Consider the following 18,245-nt stretch of genomic DNA (forward strand, 5'->3'; position numbering starts at 1 on the left):
TTTGAGAAAAAATTCCTCCATACAAAAAGGCTATTATCAAAGTTTAATATCTTTCATCATTGGTGCTAGCATCGTAAGGATTTCTGCTGGTACCATCCCTACGTTCAGTTTGGTTGGGAAGGCTGCAGAGGTGGGAACAAGGCAGGTAAGAGTTTTGTAGTCTTGATGGTGCTCAGAAAACAAGGCAGAACTTGTCATTTGCTGTAGGGACAAATGGATACCAAGGGATAAATGCATACAGAGAGGTTATAATATTGAAGAGAATTCATAGTTTGTGATTCATGTGTGACTGGAAACCCCCAGTAGCCACAAGTGCTTTAAAAAAAGTGGAAAAAACCCTAAAATGCAGTGTAGTCAATAGAGTGAAATTGTACCATCAGTGGAGGTTGTTCTTAGTTGCATTAGGCATGTGTTTCCACAGTAAGTCTTTCTGCAAGCTTTTGCAAAAACCTTCAGGTAACTGAATTTTGCATGACTCCTACCACAGTCACAAACTGCACGTTTCATTTGTTTTTCTTGGCCCTTTGGCTGAAAAGTTGAGCCTGCTCATGTCCAGCAAATAGCGCAAAGTTCATCCCATAAATAGGCATCATATTTTTTTCTGTGCCTCTGAGACTGAAGAGGAAGGTGGACCTATGTGGGTTAAAGGGATGCCAGCAGCAGCCCATGTTCATAAAAGTTGAACAATACGGCTCATGCCGTGTGGGCTTGCAGCACATCCCATTTGTCAGAGCAGTTTCACGGTTTGTCCCATTGTTCTCAGGTGCTTGTAGTGAGTAGGAAATGGTACGTGGCAGCAGTTTAGTCAGCACTGGAGCTTCATGGTTCCTCTCAGCCTGGTTTTACTGCAGTGTTTTATTGCATTATTCAGCAGTGATGGAGTGTGTTAAGCTTTGGCAGAGATTATTCATAAATGAGAGGGTTTCTTTATAGTATTTGTGCTTTTGAAGGCAATTCGGTTCTTCCAGAGTTGTCCATTGTGTATTTTTTGTTTATCCATTTAAGATTAAGTTGTTTGGCTTTTTTCACTGAAGCAAAAAATATTAAAGCGAGATTAACATGGATATTTCTTTAAATAAGTAAAGGGATGTGATGGAAGATACAGAAACCATAATAAAGCCTAGTCAGGTGAAAATGTTGGCACATCTTATTTCATTTAATTCATAAATGGAAGAAGATAGAGAATTTATTTGACTAAGCCTTTGGTTCAGTGTCTTGATGATATGTTTAGAAAATTGCTCTGAAATTGATGTGTAAGTGACCTTGAAGATGTTGTATTTAAGTGATAGCTCATTTTGATGTGAGGTTGTAAGCCTTCCCCTCCACCCCAAATAAAGCAAGCAACGGAAACCAGCAGCATTGAATTTAAGCCATTGGAAGGTAAAGAGGGATGAATCTCACCTCAAAACTCAAGATATATGTAACCTCGAAGGTCAAACACCTCATCAGAGATGTGCCTCTATTTCAGTACCATTAAGATGCTGCTTTACTGGGAAGTGGGATCCCGTGGCGGCAATCCTGCAGCCTTGGTGTCTGCTTTGGGACACCCAGGGAACTGCAATCAGACCCCTGAAAACACCCAGCCCCTGTGGTGGGTAGCACTGCTAATTCGGTATGCAACGGTTACCCTTTGAATCACATCATTCATATATATATATACATATGAATGCACTCACTCTTGTGTTTCTTTATATTCATAAATATAGGGATTTATTACATATAATTATTCATATGTTTATAAATACGCATGTGGTCATATCTAAGAATATTGACAAATATGTAAACATACATACATATGTATTCTTATTATTTTAATTTGAGGGGGACTGGCCAGACCTAAACTTGATTATTGCCTTTAATTAGTTGAATTTCCTTTCTACCTGTAGTAAAAGAAGTTAGGTTTGTGCTTTGCAGCCTGAGGCAGGGCTGGTCAGGGTCCATGCTCCTGCAGTGGTCCCTCCTTCAGAAAGAGCCAACCCTTGCTGAAACACGTTGGCATGTTGTGTCCAGTAAGAGTTGTAACCCTGTACATTATCCACCTACTTATCTATTACATGCAGATATACTACATTTATTATCATGTTGAATGTCCTTATTATTCTCCTGGCTTGTTGTGATATTCATGTATTGTGTGCAATAACACAGTAAAAGGTATATTTGCAGGCTAACGCAGTGTCAGTGGAAATAACATTGCTGAGGATTGGTTTCTAATTCTCTTTTACTGCTCTGGGAACTCAGACATAATATTCATTGCAGAAACTGCATTTTGGGGTAACAGTAAATTTTTACATTCAAAACATCACTAAAAAAGAGAAAATTAAAAGTTAAGCCCTAGATGGGAATGTTACCTGTCTTGCCTTTTTTGACAGGCATGGTACATTATATATGTTTTATATTTGAACCAGACAAAAGAATATTAGGAAGTTCCAAGTATGTATAGCCTCACAAAGTTAATATTGCTTTTGGACTCATTCCTGGGCATGATCTAATCTCCATTTAAGTCAATGGGGATATTTCCATTTGCTTCAATAGGAGCTGGGTTTGCGTTTTAATATGCATTAAAGCCTACAAAATTTGTGCAATAAAATAAAAATGGGAGGCCACACTTTGCACAATGGGGGGGCTTAAATGAAAGCACTGAAATAGCATTTAATCACCAAAGTAAGGAGCCTGATTTTCAAAGCTGCTGGCTGTGAGCGGTGGGGGGGATGAGCGATAGGTCTCCTTCATGCTCTGGTTGAGTTTGTGGCTAATGTGATACTGCCATCCGTATTCAGAACTGGCACTGGTGATTCATGGCTTGAGAGGACTTAAAAAAGAGGTGAATATAATGTGTGGTTTATTCTGATTCCCACTGGCTTTGGTGGTCCCAGTGTGCTAAACTGGTCTGGCATCAGTGCTCAGGTTCGTGTCTTCGTTACACTAAAGCTGTTTAATCCTGTGGGTTATATTTACAGTTTACCCTTAATGGAAATAACAAAATAAATATCTTCTAAAAGAGGTATACACTCAGCTTTTATACACACAGAGCCATTCTATGTGAAGGACCTAAATAAAAAAAAATATGGGTTAGGCGTAACATTAGCTTTCTTGAAATCATAAATTTTCTTCCTTAATTGGGTGTGAAATTCCTGTCTACAAATCATGCCATTTTGGTTGATTTAACGTTTGCTGGTTTGATGAATAATGGGCTTGCAGTATTTTTAAACTTTTCCTGCCTACGATAGCTCTCTGCTAAGTGTCCTTCAAAAATCATGTCTTTGCCTAACACAGGGAATCCAGATTAGCTCTGACATTTCCATTTACACTCACGAATCTTACCACGGCCCCTTTGTGCAAAATGTGTGGGGCAGGATCTGGCTGATGCTCAGGGCAGGAGTGTGGATGGGCACATACAAAGCTTTAATCTTGGTGCAGCTGGATGAGGTGTGTAAGCTCTTTCTTCCCCCTCTGTGTTTTAGATCAAGAATTTTTGGAAAAAAATGACATTATTTGACTGTTTTCTTCTAAAGCTGTGTTTGTTTATTTTTTTCACCAGCAAGGCAATGCAAGCAAGGACCAAAGGTGTTATATTTACTGCCACGAGACTCACAGAGCCTTTGATGAGGGTCATGAATAATCAGTAGCATTTTGGAATTGGTGATTTTTTTCTTGTCCTCCTTTGAGGAATCAAGCAGAGCCCTGAGTACTTCGCTGTCAGTAGGCATTCCTGACTGCTTCATTCATGTTGTTTTCATTTGGGTAGAAACGATCTACTTTGTAGCTGGTTTGCACTGAGCCCCTTTGCTTTGAAGCTGGAGGAGGGAGAGGCAGGCTTAGGGCTCTGGAAATGCATTTTTGTAGCACATTGCATGGCAGAAGCTGGTGTGGCCCTTGCACATCTTGTGGGTGAATTTGCAGGTGCCCCAGGGGCTGGAGCCAGGAAGGTTTGTCCATCACCCTTAGTCCTTCAGTCGACTTAAAGATCATATATTTTTATAGCTACTTTAACCAGTAAACCTTGCATTTGCGCTAGTGAGGAGCTGGCTTTTGGTGGAAAGGGGCGTGCTGCACACTGGCATCTGGGAACATCTGGGGGTGTGCTGCCACAGTGTCACCTTCATCCCACACTGCAGCTTCTGCTGAGGACAGGTTCGGCGTTTGCTGCCTCCCAGTCCTGCCCTCCTCAGCAGCCACTCCTGAGTCAGGCTCTGGGAATATTTGGGCTGTTCACCTCAGCTAGTCTTTCCTAATTTCCCAGTCTGAGATGCAGACTTGTGCAGTTGGCTCCTGTTCCTGAAAAGGGATGAGAAGAACAAGCAATGCCTTGTCATTGAGGCTTTTCTCAATTGAACAACTGAGCTGATGGTGTTAAGCAAGATGCCCCCCTGCAAGATCACAGCAGTATTTTGAAAAAGAGATAATTAAGGTGTTTTCTGTACTACTTGTGTGTGATATTTTTGGAAGTGTAGCAGATACTTCCAAGTCAGTTCTCTTTCTGTCTGTGCAGGAACCTCCCCACGTCTTGCTCATTGTTTGCTGAAACTGAGAGCATGACTACTTGCATTAGCACCTTTTATAACACAGGCTACTCAGTCACTCTGTGAAATCATATGCTCCATCATTTTTTGCATCTAGGCAAACAAGTTGGGTAGAAAAACAGGTTGTACTCTCTTGTCCCAGTACCAAGATGTCAAATGATTGGAGATTCTGACCCATCCCTGGCAGGCAGATGTTCCTGCCAGATATCCCCTGCATTGAGTATTTGCATTCTCTTTTTTCTGCCATGGACTCACAGCCATCGGACCTCGACTTGCTATTCTCAGCTAGATGGAAGAGCCTCGTTACTCTCCTCTTGACTTTTCCTTGCCCAGCTTCTTATGGACCACAAAGTTGTCATTTAATCTTGCCTTGAAAAATCCTGAACGGAATTCAACTCCTTTAAAAAAAAACAAAAAAAAACCCCAACCCCCCCCCCAACCACAAAAACCCCAAGCAAATAGTGTTGCACTATTGAGAGTATTCATGAAGGGTGATCTGACTTTTAGAATGAATTATATGTGAAGCACACATCCATGGCAGTAGGCACCTGTGTAAACACCTGGGCTGACAGCCCCAGTAAACACTCCCTTGTGGAGCTGTGGCAGGTCATCATGCGCCCTACACACAAAGGACTGTCAAACATGTAAGGTAAACAAACAGGGGGCAAAAAAGATGTGAGGAAAGAAATAATGCTTTTCTCTAATCCTTTTTTGTTTTAAGAGCCTCTTTGGTTTCTCGTGACTCTAGTAAATACATAACTTTCAGATAATTTTGGAGTGGACCATGTCATTTGAAGCAGTCTGCTGAAAATGTGCAGCAAATCAGTGGGAGAGAAAGGAGTAAAATCCAGTTTGCCAATTCTTTGCCCATTTGAATAGCCACTAGCTTCTCACTCTTTTTATTTTTTGCCTTCACCCTTCATAATGCAGTGTCGCAGTGTGTGCCACTTGCAGGAGCCATACAGAAAACATTATCCCATTATTTTCCCAGGGAAACAGGGAAAACAAGCCTTTAAGAGAAACAAGCACACAACCTTTGCATTGCTGGCACATTGCCAAGCCCAAGGGCTGCACTTAATTTACATATAAATGTGCCCGGGATCTTAATCAAGAGATTAATGCACTCTGTTGTTATTTTTCATTTACAGTGTTCGTAATGCACGTGGTGCTTGGCAAATCACATAGGGCAAATGCACGCCGAGGAATGCGGTGGCCAGCATATTGGTGGCACTGCTTTTTGGCCGGCCGGCTGGCTTTATTTCTGAGGCTGCCCCAGGCCCGCGGAAGGGCTGGCTTCAGTCCTTTGGGAAACTGCAAAGTCTGGCCGAGGGCGACATAAAGAGCTGGCTTACACAGACTGCTCGGTTGGATTTCAGCTGCCTCGTGTAGAAATGCAGTAGCGCCTCTGTGGCACAGCATTCCGGTAGATGGGAACGTCTGGGGTTTTTTTCTGTCTCATTCAGAAATGTGTCTGCAAAATCTTGGAACTTTTTGCTTTTTAATCACTGACATTTTCAGGATCTCTGCAGGTGTTTCTTCTTGTTTCTTCATTTGTATAGCTCAGACATCATTACCTTGTTCATGTTTCTCATCTAATTAGCAGGCAGCTGGGAAGAGTGCACCACAAAAGCTGTCCAAAAAGAGCCTTAGAGCTGCTCCCAAAGGCCTGTCATCCTCTCTGCTCTTCTGATCTGGGAAAACAAAGTTCTGTCTTTCTTCAGTATCTTTAGTGTCGTATAACTTCGAAGTAACTGAGTTTTTTTCTGAGTTTGTTCTGGTCTTATCCAGGGATATTCTTGGCCTTCCCCATACTTTCACTCGGCTAAAGTGAGTGAGAGCCTACCTGTGGGCTGCCCCAGGGAACATTTTATGGCTCCTGATGCCAGGTCTACCAGTCTGTTTGCATTCCTGCCATAGTGATGAAGAAGCGGTGCTGATAATCAAGTGTCATTAGTCTTCAGAGTTAACAACTCATATGAAGATGAAGTTTAACATCCATCTGGAAGATGTCACCCATGCCTATGTGGAGAGATTGATTAAATATTCAAGCAGCATGCGTATTCTTGTGGGTACTAACTTTAGACCCATCTTTGGGTAGACAGCAAAAAGGCTGTCCTTTGTGCAGGACTTTCAAGAGCGTGGTAGAAGCTGTTCCTGGGCTGACAGGAGGGTTTCCACATTGAAAACCTGAAAGTGAACAAAGACCTTATTATTTATCAAGCTGCTGTGTGGTGGTGACAGGTGAAATGACAAGACATATTGAGGAAAAGGAATTAATTAATATCTGAGACCTTTTAATAAATCAGAAGTAAAAAGAAGGACCAGTATAGCAGACCTGTTGGCAGTTGCTAACACTTGTTCAATGATCCTTTCCTTCTGAAATACAGAAATGGAAAGTAACTGTTGCCAGGAGTCATAAAATGAAGGAATGACTCAGAAGATAGATTTATTATCAGCTCAGTATCGGTGAAATTTAGCTTCATAAACAGAGGTTAATCTGCTAAAATCTGTACTCTCAGTGGGGGATACCCCTACTTATTTCAGATTTTGTTTAAAGAGCAAAATAATTCTTCTTGTCCTCTGAATAAATCAACATCTCTAGGGGCACTAATGTTCAACTTTTTTGCCTCATCCTGGCCCATGTGGATTTTATTTTATTTATTTATTTCCACAGAGTGTCATTTATTCTGGGCTCTTCTCATCCCTGCAATGTAATTTCTCTTCTGGACTTGTAGGCATTTTCATCACAGTTCACTACATATTTCACCCATGTTTCTACAGAAAGTCATTACGTAGCACAGGCTGCTGCCGACAAGAATATTTAGAATACACTCTGCCTTTGTCCTCCACTGCTGCTTTGTTCACCTTTGTTGGGGGAATAATATATCTGAGCAAGAAGGTGTGGATCTGACGTTACTAGAAAAAGACCTAAGCATGTACATGGCTGGAATTGGTACTGCTTCTTTCCCCTCCCTCTCTATATCATTGATCAAATGGTAGAAAATACTTGTCAGTTCAGACTAGCATTAAAAAACATAATAAAAAAATCACAAATTTGAAAAAAATATTTAGAAAATTAAAAAATATATGTCCTATAGGACAAGTGCAAGTACATCAGGCATCTCTGTAACTGTGTGGTAGGTTTTGTGTTGCCTCCTGCCCAGAGCAGAGTTGGGTGGGGGTGCTGGGAACCATGGCCTGAGTCCCTGGGGACAGGCAGCATCCTTTCTCACTCGGTGGGCTTCTCTCCCTTATGCCAGGGGTGGTCATCCCTTAGGACAGAAGTTACGTCATTTGCCTCTTGCTGCTACCCCCTCTAAAAGCAGTTTAGTAAGTTTGCCAGTAAACTTCAGTATAGAATGTGTTCTGCTGAGAAGTGTCCTGGGAAGTTTACACTGGGGCTGTTCATATTGTTAGACATCAGAAGTTCTATCAGGCCATCAAATCCATCCCTTCTGCTGATGTCTCAGGAGCGCAGGGCCATCATTTTCATGGCTGCTCTTCAAGAAGTGAAATACACTTACCAGTTATCTTTTAAACCAAAAGTCTTGTCTGAATGCGGTGTCATGAAGGTGTCATTAAAATTGCTGGTCTAATCTAAAAAGCCAGATTTAATGCATAACTGGTCAGACTCAGGCTGAGGAATAACACAGATAAATTGCATCTAAACTACATACCCCATTAGGAAGGATTCCCAGTAGCACTGGCAAGGAGGGTCCTTTCTTGGTGGCCTGTGCTCTGCAGAGTGGTTGAGCACAGAGCCTGCACCTTCCTTAGCAGTGCCCAAAGTCTGCCCAAGACACCTCTCTGCCTATTCAGTGTCTTTAAAGCTTTTCTAAGACTTCAGGCTGTCAGAAATTTTCAGTGCAGTCTGATACTTAAAAAAAAAAAACAACCCAAAAAGCCAAAACCATACGCATATCCCTTGTTAGGGCTGACCTTAGAGCATCTCTTTCCTCAATGATTAACTGAGAATGTTGTTCTAAGTAGCATCAAGCACATTGAGACTAAATTCAGGTTTTTTGTGTTCCTGTCTTGCTCTGCAACATCACTGGTTTCCATCTATTAATGGCATGACTTGATGGTCTGCGAACTGCTTTTTTAAATATTTCTCAAGCTTGAGATCCATTGTATTAATGTATTGCCCAAGATTTAATAATGCTGTATTCAGAGAGGGAATGTTCTTTGTATTCTTGTCGCAGAAGTGGTGGGAAAGTGCATTTGCTTATTCTGATGCTGGTGGGGGTGTGGTGCTGGTGTATTGTATCTGGTCCTCTGTGCATTTGTCGTCAGTGCTCAGGTCGGTGAAGGTTTGGACCACACAAATACGAGCAGGTCTTACAGTGCTAGGAAGGGTTTCTGGTTTAAGGACACAATATCTGTTTTTTTTAAAAAGTCGGTGTGGTTTTGATGTTCGTGTCAGGAGGAGGATGACACTCACTTTAGGCAGAAATGAGGTGGGTGGAAGTCTTTCATGGCAGGAACCGTGCAGGCGTTCGGGTGGTACTTGGATGGAGTGGTGGGTGCCATGCCTCTCTGTGGCTCCATTATACACAAAAACACTTTCTCTTGTGGTTCCTTAGGACAAGGAAGGAAACTATCCGATCTTTTCTTACACCAGTAGGTAAAGTGGCCATACCCTTCCTTCCTCTGTGATAAAAAAGAATATACCGATTGTCTAATAGCTTTTATTATATAAGCTTTTGATTACTTGTTATCCAGGATTTCAGCAATGAGTGATCTCATTATTAAATTTACCATCTATTTTCTGAACTTGAATGGATTTATTTTAAACTGCCACCTAGGTTTTCTTCTTTAGCAAGGACACTGGCAGGAGATTGAAAAGAGAAGCCGCTTTCTCCTGTGCAATTAATTGTCACTGGTGATATTGCTGTCTACCAAAGTTTATACAAGTTCACCTCACCAGCGGAATATTCTGGTGTTTCTTCAGTTACCCTACCAGCTCCAGTCCCAGAAAAGATACAGGACACTTATGAAGAGCCACTTTTTTACCTCCCCCCAGAATTTCTTGGGACAAAGGATTGAGATTTTGAGCAGGGTTCAGGAAACAATGCCCAAATTCAAGTTTCTGTAGTTATTTTATGTACAACTTTTATTTTTTCTAAGGGTGGAGCATTTGTTATATGCTGAACACATTTCTGTAGTACAGCCAAATCAAACTAGATGTGATGTTTCATTGATCCTATTCCTGAAATCCTCTGCTTGCTGTTTTTCTGCAGGAGTTATCTACACAGCAGATATTCTTGACAGGGAGACAACCAAATCCTATTGGCTGACAGTGTATGCGACTGACCATGGTGTTGTCCCACTCTACACTACCATCGAAGTCTACGTTGAAGTGGAAGATGTGAATGACAATGCCCCACTCACCTCTGAACCAATCTATTACCCAGCCGTCATGGAAAACTCCCCAAAGGATGTATCTGTCATTCAGATCCAAGCCCAGGACCCTGACTCCAGCACTAATGAGAAACTGACTTACCGAATTACAAGTGGAAATCCCCAGAACTTCTTTGTAATCAATCCCAAAACAGGTAATAAAATCCAGCTGCCTTAGGGTGGTGGGAAAATGCAATTTAAATATTTATCAGCTTGCTCTCCTTCAGGATCCACTGATGTTGCATTGCTTTCCAAATTCTGTTTTCTGCTTAGTTATGTGTCTAAAGCATCTTGTGTCTAAAGCATACACTTTTTGCATCGGTACATGAAGATGACGTGCTGCAGATCTGCTGCTGCGATTGCTCTTCTGTACGTTACTGAATAGCTTCTGATATTTGTGTCTTCCCTGTGTCTATAGGGATGAGACACTGCTGCACTGAATCTGCAGAGCAATGGAGGCAGATTCAAGCTATTGCAGTTTACAGAGCGGTGTTTCATCCTTTGTAAGTGGGCATAGCACCATTAAAGTGAGTGGCATGATGGTTGTCCAGCTTGACATTACAGTAGCTGGATGTAATTCTACAGCTTATTTCATACAAAAAGACAGTTCAGATGACCTAAAAGTCCCTCTGGCCTTTAAAAAAAAAAGTCAGTCTGTGTTTGCATTGATTTGTAACAGTTAAGGATGTAGCCTGTGGGTGTAGTGTGGCAGATATGGTCATTGTTCTAAGTTAAAGTGATGTTGTTGGCTGGTGCTAGAGCATTGTGCCTGTGCAGACCAGCTCTGCCCATCTCTGTGCCATCAATGCCTTTGCTGAACCAGGCGTTCTTGGTGCCTGGTTGATGAAGAAATCACCCCAAGAGACGTAGCCCGAGGTGGTGCATACTTCTCCGGATGCCTGCCTGTGCTTGGCTGCAGGTGGTCCTCACTCCAGCAGGTACCTGGCTGTCCCTCGCTCGTTGGGCTGGCAGGGACCCTCCAACGTGGTCTGGAGCTAGAGTCGAGGTGGTCTTTCACAGCATAGGCTGATCTTCATCCAAGTAGTTTAGAGGATTCACACAGCTGTCATGCTGGTTGTAATGTTCCAGGTTTTGTTCTGGGGTTTTGTTATTTTTAAGAAAAAATCCATTTATACGTGCTGCAAATTTCTAAACAGATAGAAAACCAGAAGAAATAAACCTGAAAGGGAGCGTTTTTAATTTGGTGTAGGGAAATGATGTTCACTAAATAGGTTTTCAACATTTGGCTCAGCAATCTTATTGCAATGCGTGGCATAAGAAGGGGTCAGGATCTTTTCAGGCATAAGCCCAGGTGAAGAATCATGGAGCGTGTATAATCACTATGTTCAATCTGCTGAGCCCTAAGGCACATATCTCACTTATTTTTAACACTTGAAATGGACGAAGATGGCTCTTCCATCTGCATCCCTTCTCCCCCTCCCCACCCCATAAATCCCATCTGGGCAAAGTAGTAGAGTTAGGACTCTGCAGTGTTTACGGCTTTTACTTCCCTCCTGTTGGCTCCTCCCGCAGAGCAGCCTGCTCAGCACGGCTCTGCTTATCCTCAGGGCAGCCAGGGTGAGCCTGTGATGAGGACCAGAGCTGGGTGTGCTGCTGCCCCATGGCACCCTGGCCTGGGTAGCATACCCTGTGGGGTAGCACTCTGTCCCATGGAGCAGTGGGCAGGGATGTTTTTCCCTGACAAGGAGATCTTAATTCTCACAGTTAACACTGAAGATGGTTCGTCTTCATCTTGTGCTGTCTGAGAACTTAAAGGCTTTAGGATGAGTAATGTTGCTGCTTGGGCAACTCCCCAAGGATCCCTATTGCGTTCAGTGAGCATCCTGGCTGGTGGCTGGCTCTGATTTGGCGTGGACGGGATAAACCATCCCCTTCTTCCACCTTGGTGCCAAACGCAGGGCAATGAGAGCTGGGGAAAGCAGCCTCTTTTATTTTGATTTTTCCTTTGAAAATTATGGGGCTGACAGAGTGTGTGTGCACAGAGATGTCTTGTCCCAAATGGGAGCTTAGGCACTTTGAACACAAGGATTTCGTTTTCCCTTGGGAAAGTATTGATGTGTGGCGAGCTATGCCTGCCCAGCCTTGACATAGGGAGGCTTTCTCCTGATGGGATGCTGATGTCCAAGGAATAAAAGCATAATGGATTTTCCTAGAGAGTGCCCTTGGGGGTGTCTGGCCAGATTCCTTTCAGCCATCTCCCTGCAGTGCACTAGTTTCTCTAAGACAGCAAGTTACACTCCACTTGTTTTATACAGGCGACATCTGCACGTACAGAAGAGGTTTGTAGCATGCTGGCCCCGTGTGCTTGCTGGGATTCAGCACAGCAATAACTCACGTAGCGCTTTGCACAGCAGCACTAAATGCGACAGCGTGCTGTATAATCAAGATGAAAAGGTTTAATGTGAACCCAAATACGCAACAATTGCCGTGTACGTGGGTTGAGCGAGCGTGCTCCTGCTGTCAGGGGAGAGCTGTCATTTGTGAGAAAGGGGATCACTTATTTTCTGTGTCACTTCCGAAGTTTAAACCGTGCCAGCAAACTGACGTCTTGCTCCTGTGAGTAATCAGGTGCTGTGAGGCAACACAAAGGCAGCATCCTGCATTTTTTACGTCCTTTCGAGGGATGCAGCAGAAGTTGGTCTCACTAGAGATGGGAAATTGGCTGAAGTGTACGGGTGCTCTTGGGGTACTAAGAAGTTACTCTGATGCCCAGCTGAGTGGGCTTTGGCAGTGTGCCTAGGGTTAAACCTCTTACTGGATGTTGTGTCGGAAATGAGTATCCCCTAAGTGCAGATTATTTGGAGTCTTAGAAAGACAGGTGGGAGAGAGCAGTTTTTACTTCCTCTGCTGCAAAGAAGCGTGGGACATGGTTCACAGATCACTTCCTTAGCATACTTGGCTATAATGCAGCAAAAAATCGCCCACTGCTGCTGGAGAACAATACATTACTAGCCTTAGCCTCCCATGCCCTCTGTCTTGTTTTTAGGACTTGGTGTGTTATACCAACCAAGCTGGGTTTGTTACAAGGTGTAAAGAGTACACAGGGCTGTCACAGCTTATGGTGTGTGGTGGGTGAGTGGGTGCATCGTGTTTCAGACATTTGTGCCCTGACTGTAGGCGATGTGGGTATCTGCAGTGCAGATGGGCGCAGCACAGCCTGGGTGGGGTGGGTAATCCTGTCTTCCTGGATGGTCCTTGCTGGCAGGAAGAGGAATGGCCCAAGCATTGCTGCGCCCTGCTCGTGGCATGTCCCTCTCAGCCTTTGTGCAGTCTCATGCTCCTTCTGAGTGGTCGTTGGAACTCAGCAATGGCTGTGTTTGCCTTCCTCTCGAGTTGCTTTCAGCTGCTTTATAGCTCCCACAGGTCACGCAGGTTCCTGGAAGCACGTGTACTACTACTACATGTATTGCCATCTGATCAAGGCACCAAACCGGGACATAGGGAGACCAGGTGGTGTTTCTGGTCCTGATACAGGATCATAATTGCAGCCAAATCTTGCAGTCTTAATTGATTATCTGGATAGTGGAAGCAACAATACTCCTTGTATGCCATGTCTGTAGGTAGAAGAAACCTTTTAGTAGACAACCTGTCACTTCCTACATTTCTGTAGACTGGCACAGCTCTGGGTGTCTATTTTAGGTACTGTCAAACTGCAAATACATTACATGCATTTAGATTTATTTGAAGGCAGTCTTCAGACCTTTCAGGATTATCACCTGCAATTTTTTGCTCTGTGGGTTTTGGAGAGAGGAAGAATTGCTCCTGCAGGAGTCAAGAGCTGCTAAAAAGCTGCTGAGAGCCAGACTTGAGCACAAAAGTCACCCTGGGCAACTCATGCTCTTGCCAGGGGCTGGCTGTGCTGCAGGAGCACAAGTACACATGGGTGGCGGGGGCTTTTGCCAGCGCGCTTGGGGTTTGTGTGGGTGCTCCGGGGGAGGAGGACAAGAACATGAGCAACACCCTTCCATGTGCAGCTGGCTGGGTATGGAAAGGCAGTGTGGGCAACCTCCCATGAAGGTCTCCATTTTCTCACCTTAATTATCTTTTCTAAAATGCACGTGAGCATCAGTTTGTGCCTCAGTCCGCACTTTCATCTCGTGAGCTGGTATTCATAGGTACAAGCACTAAGTGAATAATGTAGCACATGAGTACGTGTGAAACCGTAAATCATTGGTTCTTGAGAACAAGGAAGCCTTGTTCTGAAAACTGGTAGAAACTGCTGCCTAAGTTGAACAGGTCCAAGAGAGAATATTGGGATTTTTCTTTATAGTGAGCAAGGCACAGTTTCGTGAGGGGGACGGGTAACATGTTTTCAAATAGCTGAAGTGATTCTGTGGGTTATGTGACCACAGGGAAAGGCATCCTCCTGTGCATTTGTTTCCCAGCTGCATTGCACACGTAGTGGCAATGGAGGCATTCCTGGTGCTCGGCACCTCCGGCAGCCACGGGTCAGCCTAAAGGCTGGTGTGACTGATGGGGGAGCCACGGGTTTCTCTCTTAGCCTGGCTTTTGTTCTGTGGAGGGCTCAGGCTTGCTTTGGCAGAGCACAGGGTCACACAGCTTTGCTGCTTGGTGGGTGGTGGGAGATGGGGCCGAGGAGGAGGAGGAAGGCAGAGCTGCTGGCGCAGCAGCTGGGCTGGCTCCTGGCTGAGCCCATGGGAGTGCCACAGCCGCCCTGAGCCCCGTGAGCTATTTTAGGGTGAGAGGCATGTGGAAGAAGGTAAATAAAACAGATGATGGAGTTAATAAAAAAATAAATAAAAGAAAAAATGATTCATTAGGGCCGTAAATTCTCATTTTTATTTCATGTATATGGGTGTTAATTTCACAGCACAGCACAGGGGTAATTTACTGTGTTGATTTATTACTTTTCTGTGCTCTGAAGAAAACAATGAATTTTAATTTAAACCATTACATTATTTTGTTTAGTGTTCCACATATATTGGACAAACCAAATAAGCTTCTCTTCAGTCTTACATAGATTAGGTTAAGAGATATTTTACCTAACATGAGAACAGACCAAATTTTACTCTCGTGCATGCTGATGTTAATGAATTTACTCTGAAATTATGCTGCTGTGTCTGAAAAAATCCAATTACACCTTGCTTAGTCTCTTGCTGGCACCATTTAAACAGAGGCAGGCCTCTGGTATTCCCAAAATAGTATTTGCTGCAGTATTTAAGGCAGGGTGCACTAGTGGCTTTAGAAATAGCGTATGTAGGTCAGTACATCTTTCCAGAGCAGCCACTGGAAGTTGTCTCAGAACTGTCACATCTGCAGGCAGATTTGAAAAGAGCCTGGATATTTTCATGCTGAAGTAGTATTAATATCTGTATAAGCTAATACAGGGTTAGTGAGTGTCAGAATTCAGTTGCTGTGAATGCTGCTCTTCTCAGTAGGTTGGGCTTTGCTTTCTTTTGCACTCACTAAGCCAGCCAGCGTAGGATCCTGCTGGGGCTGAAGGCCATGTCTGCCCTGCCATACTGAAACAGCGCTTCAACCTCCTGCCATACATCCTGGTTTTTATGGATGCTTTTGTTTGGTTTAATCCAGGAAATCCCCACACGTGTCTTTGCTCTCAGAGACTGAGCCAAATCCAGTGCTCTGCTGTGCTGTGTCCTAAAGTTCGCCAGCAGTATAACTGCTAGCTACTCAGTGCCTCTTCTCAGCCCAGAAATATAGGTACGCCAGAGAGGAGAAAGAACAGTGATTGGGGCTCTGCGATAAATTCTTGATCGCCAAGGCCCATGTTTGTCATGTGTGTATGTTGGTTTTTTAAATTTTTTTCCAGCAGAGGAACAAAGACTGTGAGGTACTACAGAAATTTTCGATTCTGATGGGCTTTTGTGATAGATGTCATCTCAAGGGGGCATAGCTTGCTCTGGGAGGCAAACTTCAGTGGTCTTAACAATCCAGTTACTAACATTACTGCTGTACTGGAGGTGACGCAAAAGGCTATATGGACAATGAGTGGAAGTCGAGGAAACTTAGTCCCTACTACAGCCTTGCACGTCTTTCAGGTTTAAACCCAAGTTGCATTGGGTGAGGAGGTAAAGGAACGTACATTGGTTCTGTAAAGCAAGGGGTGTTTAAAACCTTCTACCATGTAATAATTAAACATAAATGCTGGCACGTTTGAAAAGAGTAAACAAAATTAATTTTTGATGACGTTTCTAAGGGACTTTGGATCAACAGTATCAGGCTAAACTTAGTACTGCTTTGGTCCATTTGTCACAGTGCTCTTGTAAGAGGCATTTCATGCTGCTACCTTTTTTTTTTTAAGTCTGTTCTTCAAGAATGGACAACTTCATACGTTCATTCTTGACCACTGATTGTTCCTGCTCCCACTGCATCATGGAGTGTCAGCTGCATTACTGGGGAACCCGCCTGATGCTGCAGTTGATGCTGTGCAAGCTGCTAAACTCTTAATAAACTTCTTCTGAAATAAGTTCTTTGATGTTTTGTAAATGAAGGCCTTTAACTTATTCAGTTTTGTAGTCTAACCTGCAATATTCCTCCAGGGTGCATTTTAGGTGCTATAGTGATCAAATTGGGAAATGTATGTTGAATTTTGATGGTGTTGCGGATCACCTCCTTCCCACTGGAGACTCCTTCTGAAGGGTGCCTGGTGGCATCTATCACACGTGTTGGCTGTGAAGCTGTTAGGCAGGTCTGTCTGCAATGTAAACTGGCTATGCAGATCAGGTCATGCTCACTGCCATTCATCCTGGAAGTGACCCTGAAGTTCAACTGACCTGTCCAAGACCACAGAAGACCTCGCAGAAGAAAAAAACATTTATTGTAGGGCTCTCCGGTCAAAGGTGAATTTGAGGAATAGATCTCCTTTCCTTCCATAGTCTTCAACACTGTACAAATGCCAAGTTCACAAACAGTTGTAGAGTCCAGCCCAATATATCCATCACTGATATTTAACTATCTATAACTAATACAGATTTTACAATGTCATTCCCTTAGTGCATTAGCTGGCTTCTACTTCCTGTAATTTATGTTGTATCAACACATGCTAAATGATCTACTCTTTTCTTTCACTTCTCAGTATTATTTAAAAGCATGGCTCTTTAATGACTTCTTTATAATATGCTCACTGTTAAAAACCAAGCTTCTGAGCATTTAAAAAGCTTTAATTTCTGCTTTGGGATGGCTCGTTCTTTACTAGACACCATATTTCCAGTGGTTTGAGCCCAGGGTTAGCAGTTAGCAAATCAAAGGACCATGGATGCTGGAGTTACATGCTTAATCGCAGTGGGACTTAGAAGCCTGTTAGGCATGGTACAGCATGTTAGACAAAGTTCCTGCCCCAAGGAACTTGTCATAATAACAGTAATAATAGTAATACATTAAGAAAAAAGGGCGGGGGGGAGGGGTGGGAACCCAACAAACAAAACAAAACAGGGAGGAAAGGATGTAAATCATCAAATCCATCTGCTTGCTGGTGCATGTTTGTTCTCCAGACTAAATTTTCAAATAATTCCTGAGCTGCAGCACAGCAGTGACATGAACTCTTCTTTTGACTTTGAGTCACCTAACCTCACTGATTTTCTCTTTTTTTTTTTTTTTTTTTTTTTTTAAAGTATGTGATTGTCCTGAAAATTAATTCATAGGAGGCAGTTGCAGGTCAGACAGGCTCTGGAAATGCAAGCTATTGATTTTTGAGGCATCTCAGCATTAGTAGACAACCACACCCAGTCATGTATTCATAGGCATATAAAACCAAAGAGGAGCATCACTTCCAAAATGATAGAATGAAGAGGAATATAAAACATTTTTAGATTAAGTAAGTATAGTCTAGTGGTCAGACTGCTGATTCCACTGCGAGTGAGAAAATTTGGGCTCTGTCAGGCCATTTCTTCCCTCCTCCCTGGCAGTGATTCCCTCCTTACTCTGTATGCATTACCTGTGGAGGGGATAAAGGTGTGAGCTGTGTCACCTTAGTTGAGGCTACAGTAATACTGCTATTAATAAAATAATAAATCCAGCTTTATCATCTCTCTTGAACAGACCTGATTTCTGCTAGCAGTGGGTTTTTATTCGTGAAGCACTGAATACAGTTGAGATAGCTGGATGTCTCTGGTATCAAGTGCCTCTTTTGAAATGGCATTAAAAGATACAATACTGCTCATACATGCCATTTCTTTGTAATCAGCAGATTTAACATGGCTTATAGAAATTTTAACCTTTCTTTAGATCTCCATGATGACCTTTGTAGTCCTCTTTCACAGTAAGAAGCTTCAAGTTGCACGAGGGGAAGTTTAGATTGGAGATTAGCAAAAAATGTCTTCATTG

At 43.1% G+C, this 18,245-nt stretch overlaps 1 protein-coding gene across 7 annotated transcripts in view; it reads left to right on the forward strand.

The window, feature by feature from the left end:
* The window catches only part of FAT3 (FAT atypical cadherin 3), a 419,023-nt gene that overhangs the window by 181,686 nt on the left and 219,092 nt on the right, over positions 1–18,245 (forward strand). For all 7 annotated transcript variants that reach the window (XM_056328389.1, XM_056328383.1, XM_056328385.1 and 4 more), the window contains exon 3: positions 9,761–10,075. In XM_056328389.1, coding sequence (XP_056184364.1) covers positions 9,761–10,075 — 315 coding nt within the window. The remainder of the gene's footprint in view (positions 1–9,760; positions 10,076–18,245) is intronic.

The sequence above is a fragment of the Falco biarmicus genome, chromosome 2, assembly GCF_023638135.1.
Source record: "Falco biarmicus isolate bFalBia1 chromosome 2, bFalBia1.pri, whole genome shotgun sequence".
Taxonomy (NCBI): Eukaryota; Metazoa; Chordata; class Aves; order Falconiformes; family Falconidae; genus Falco; species Falco biarmicus.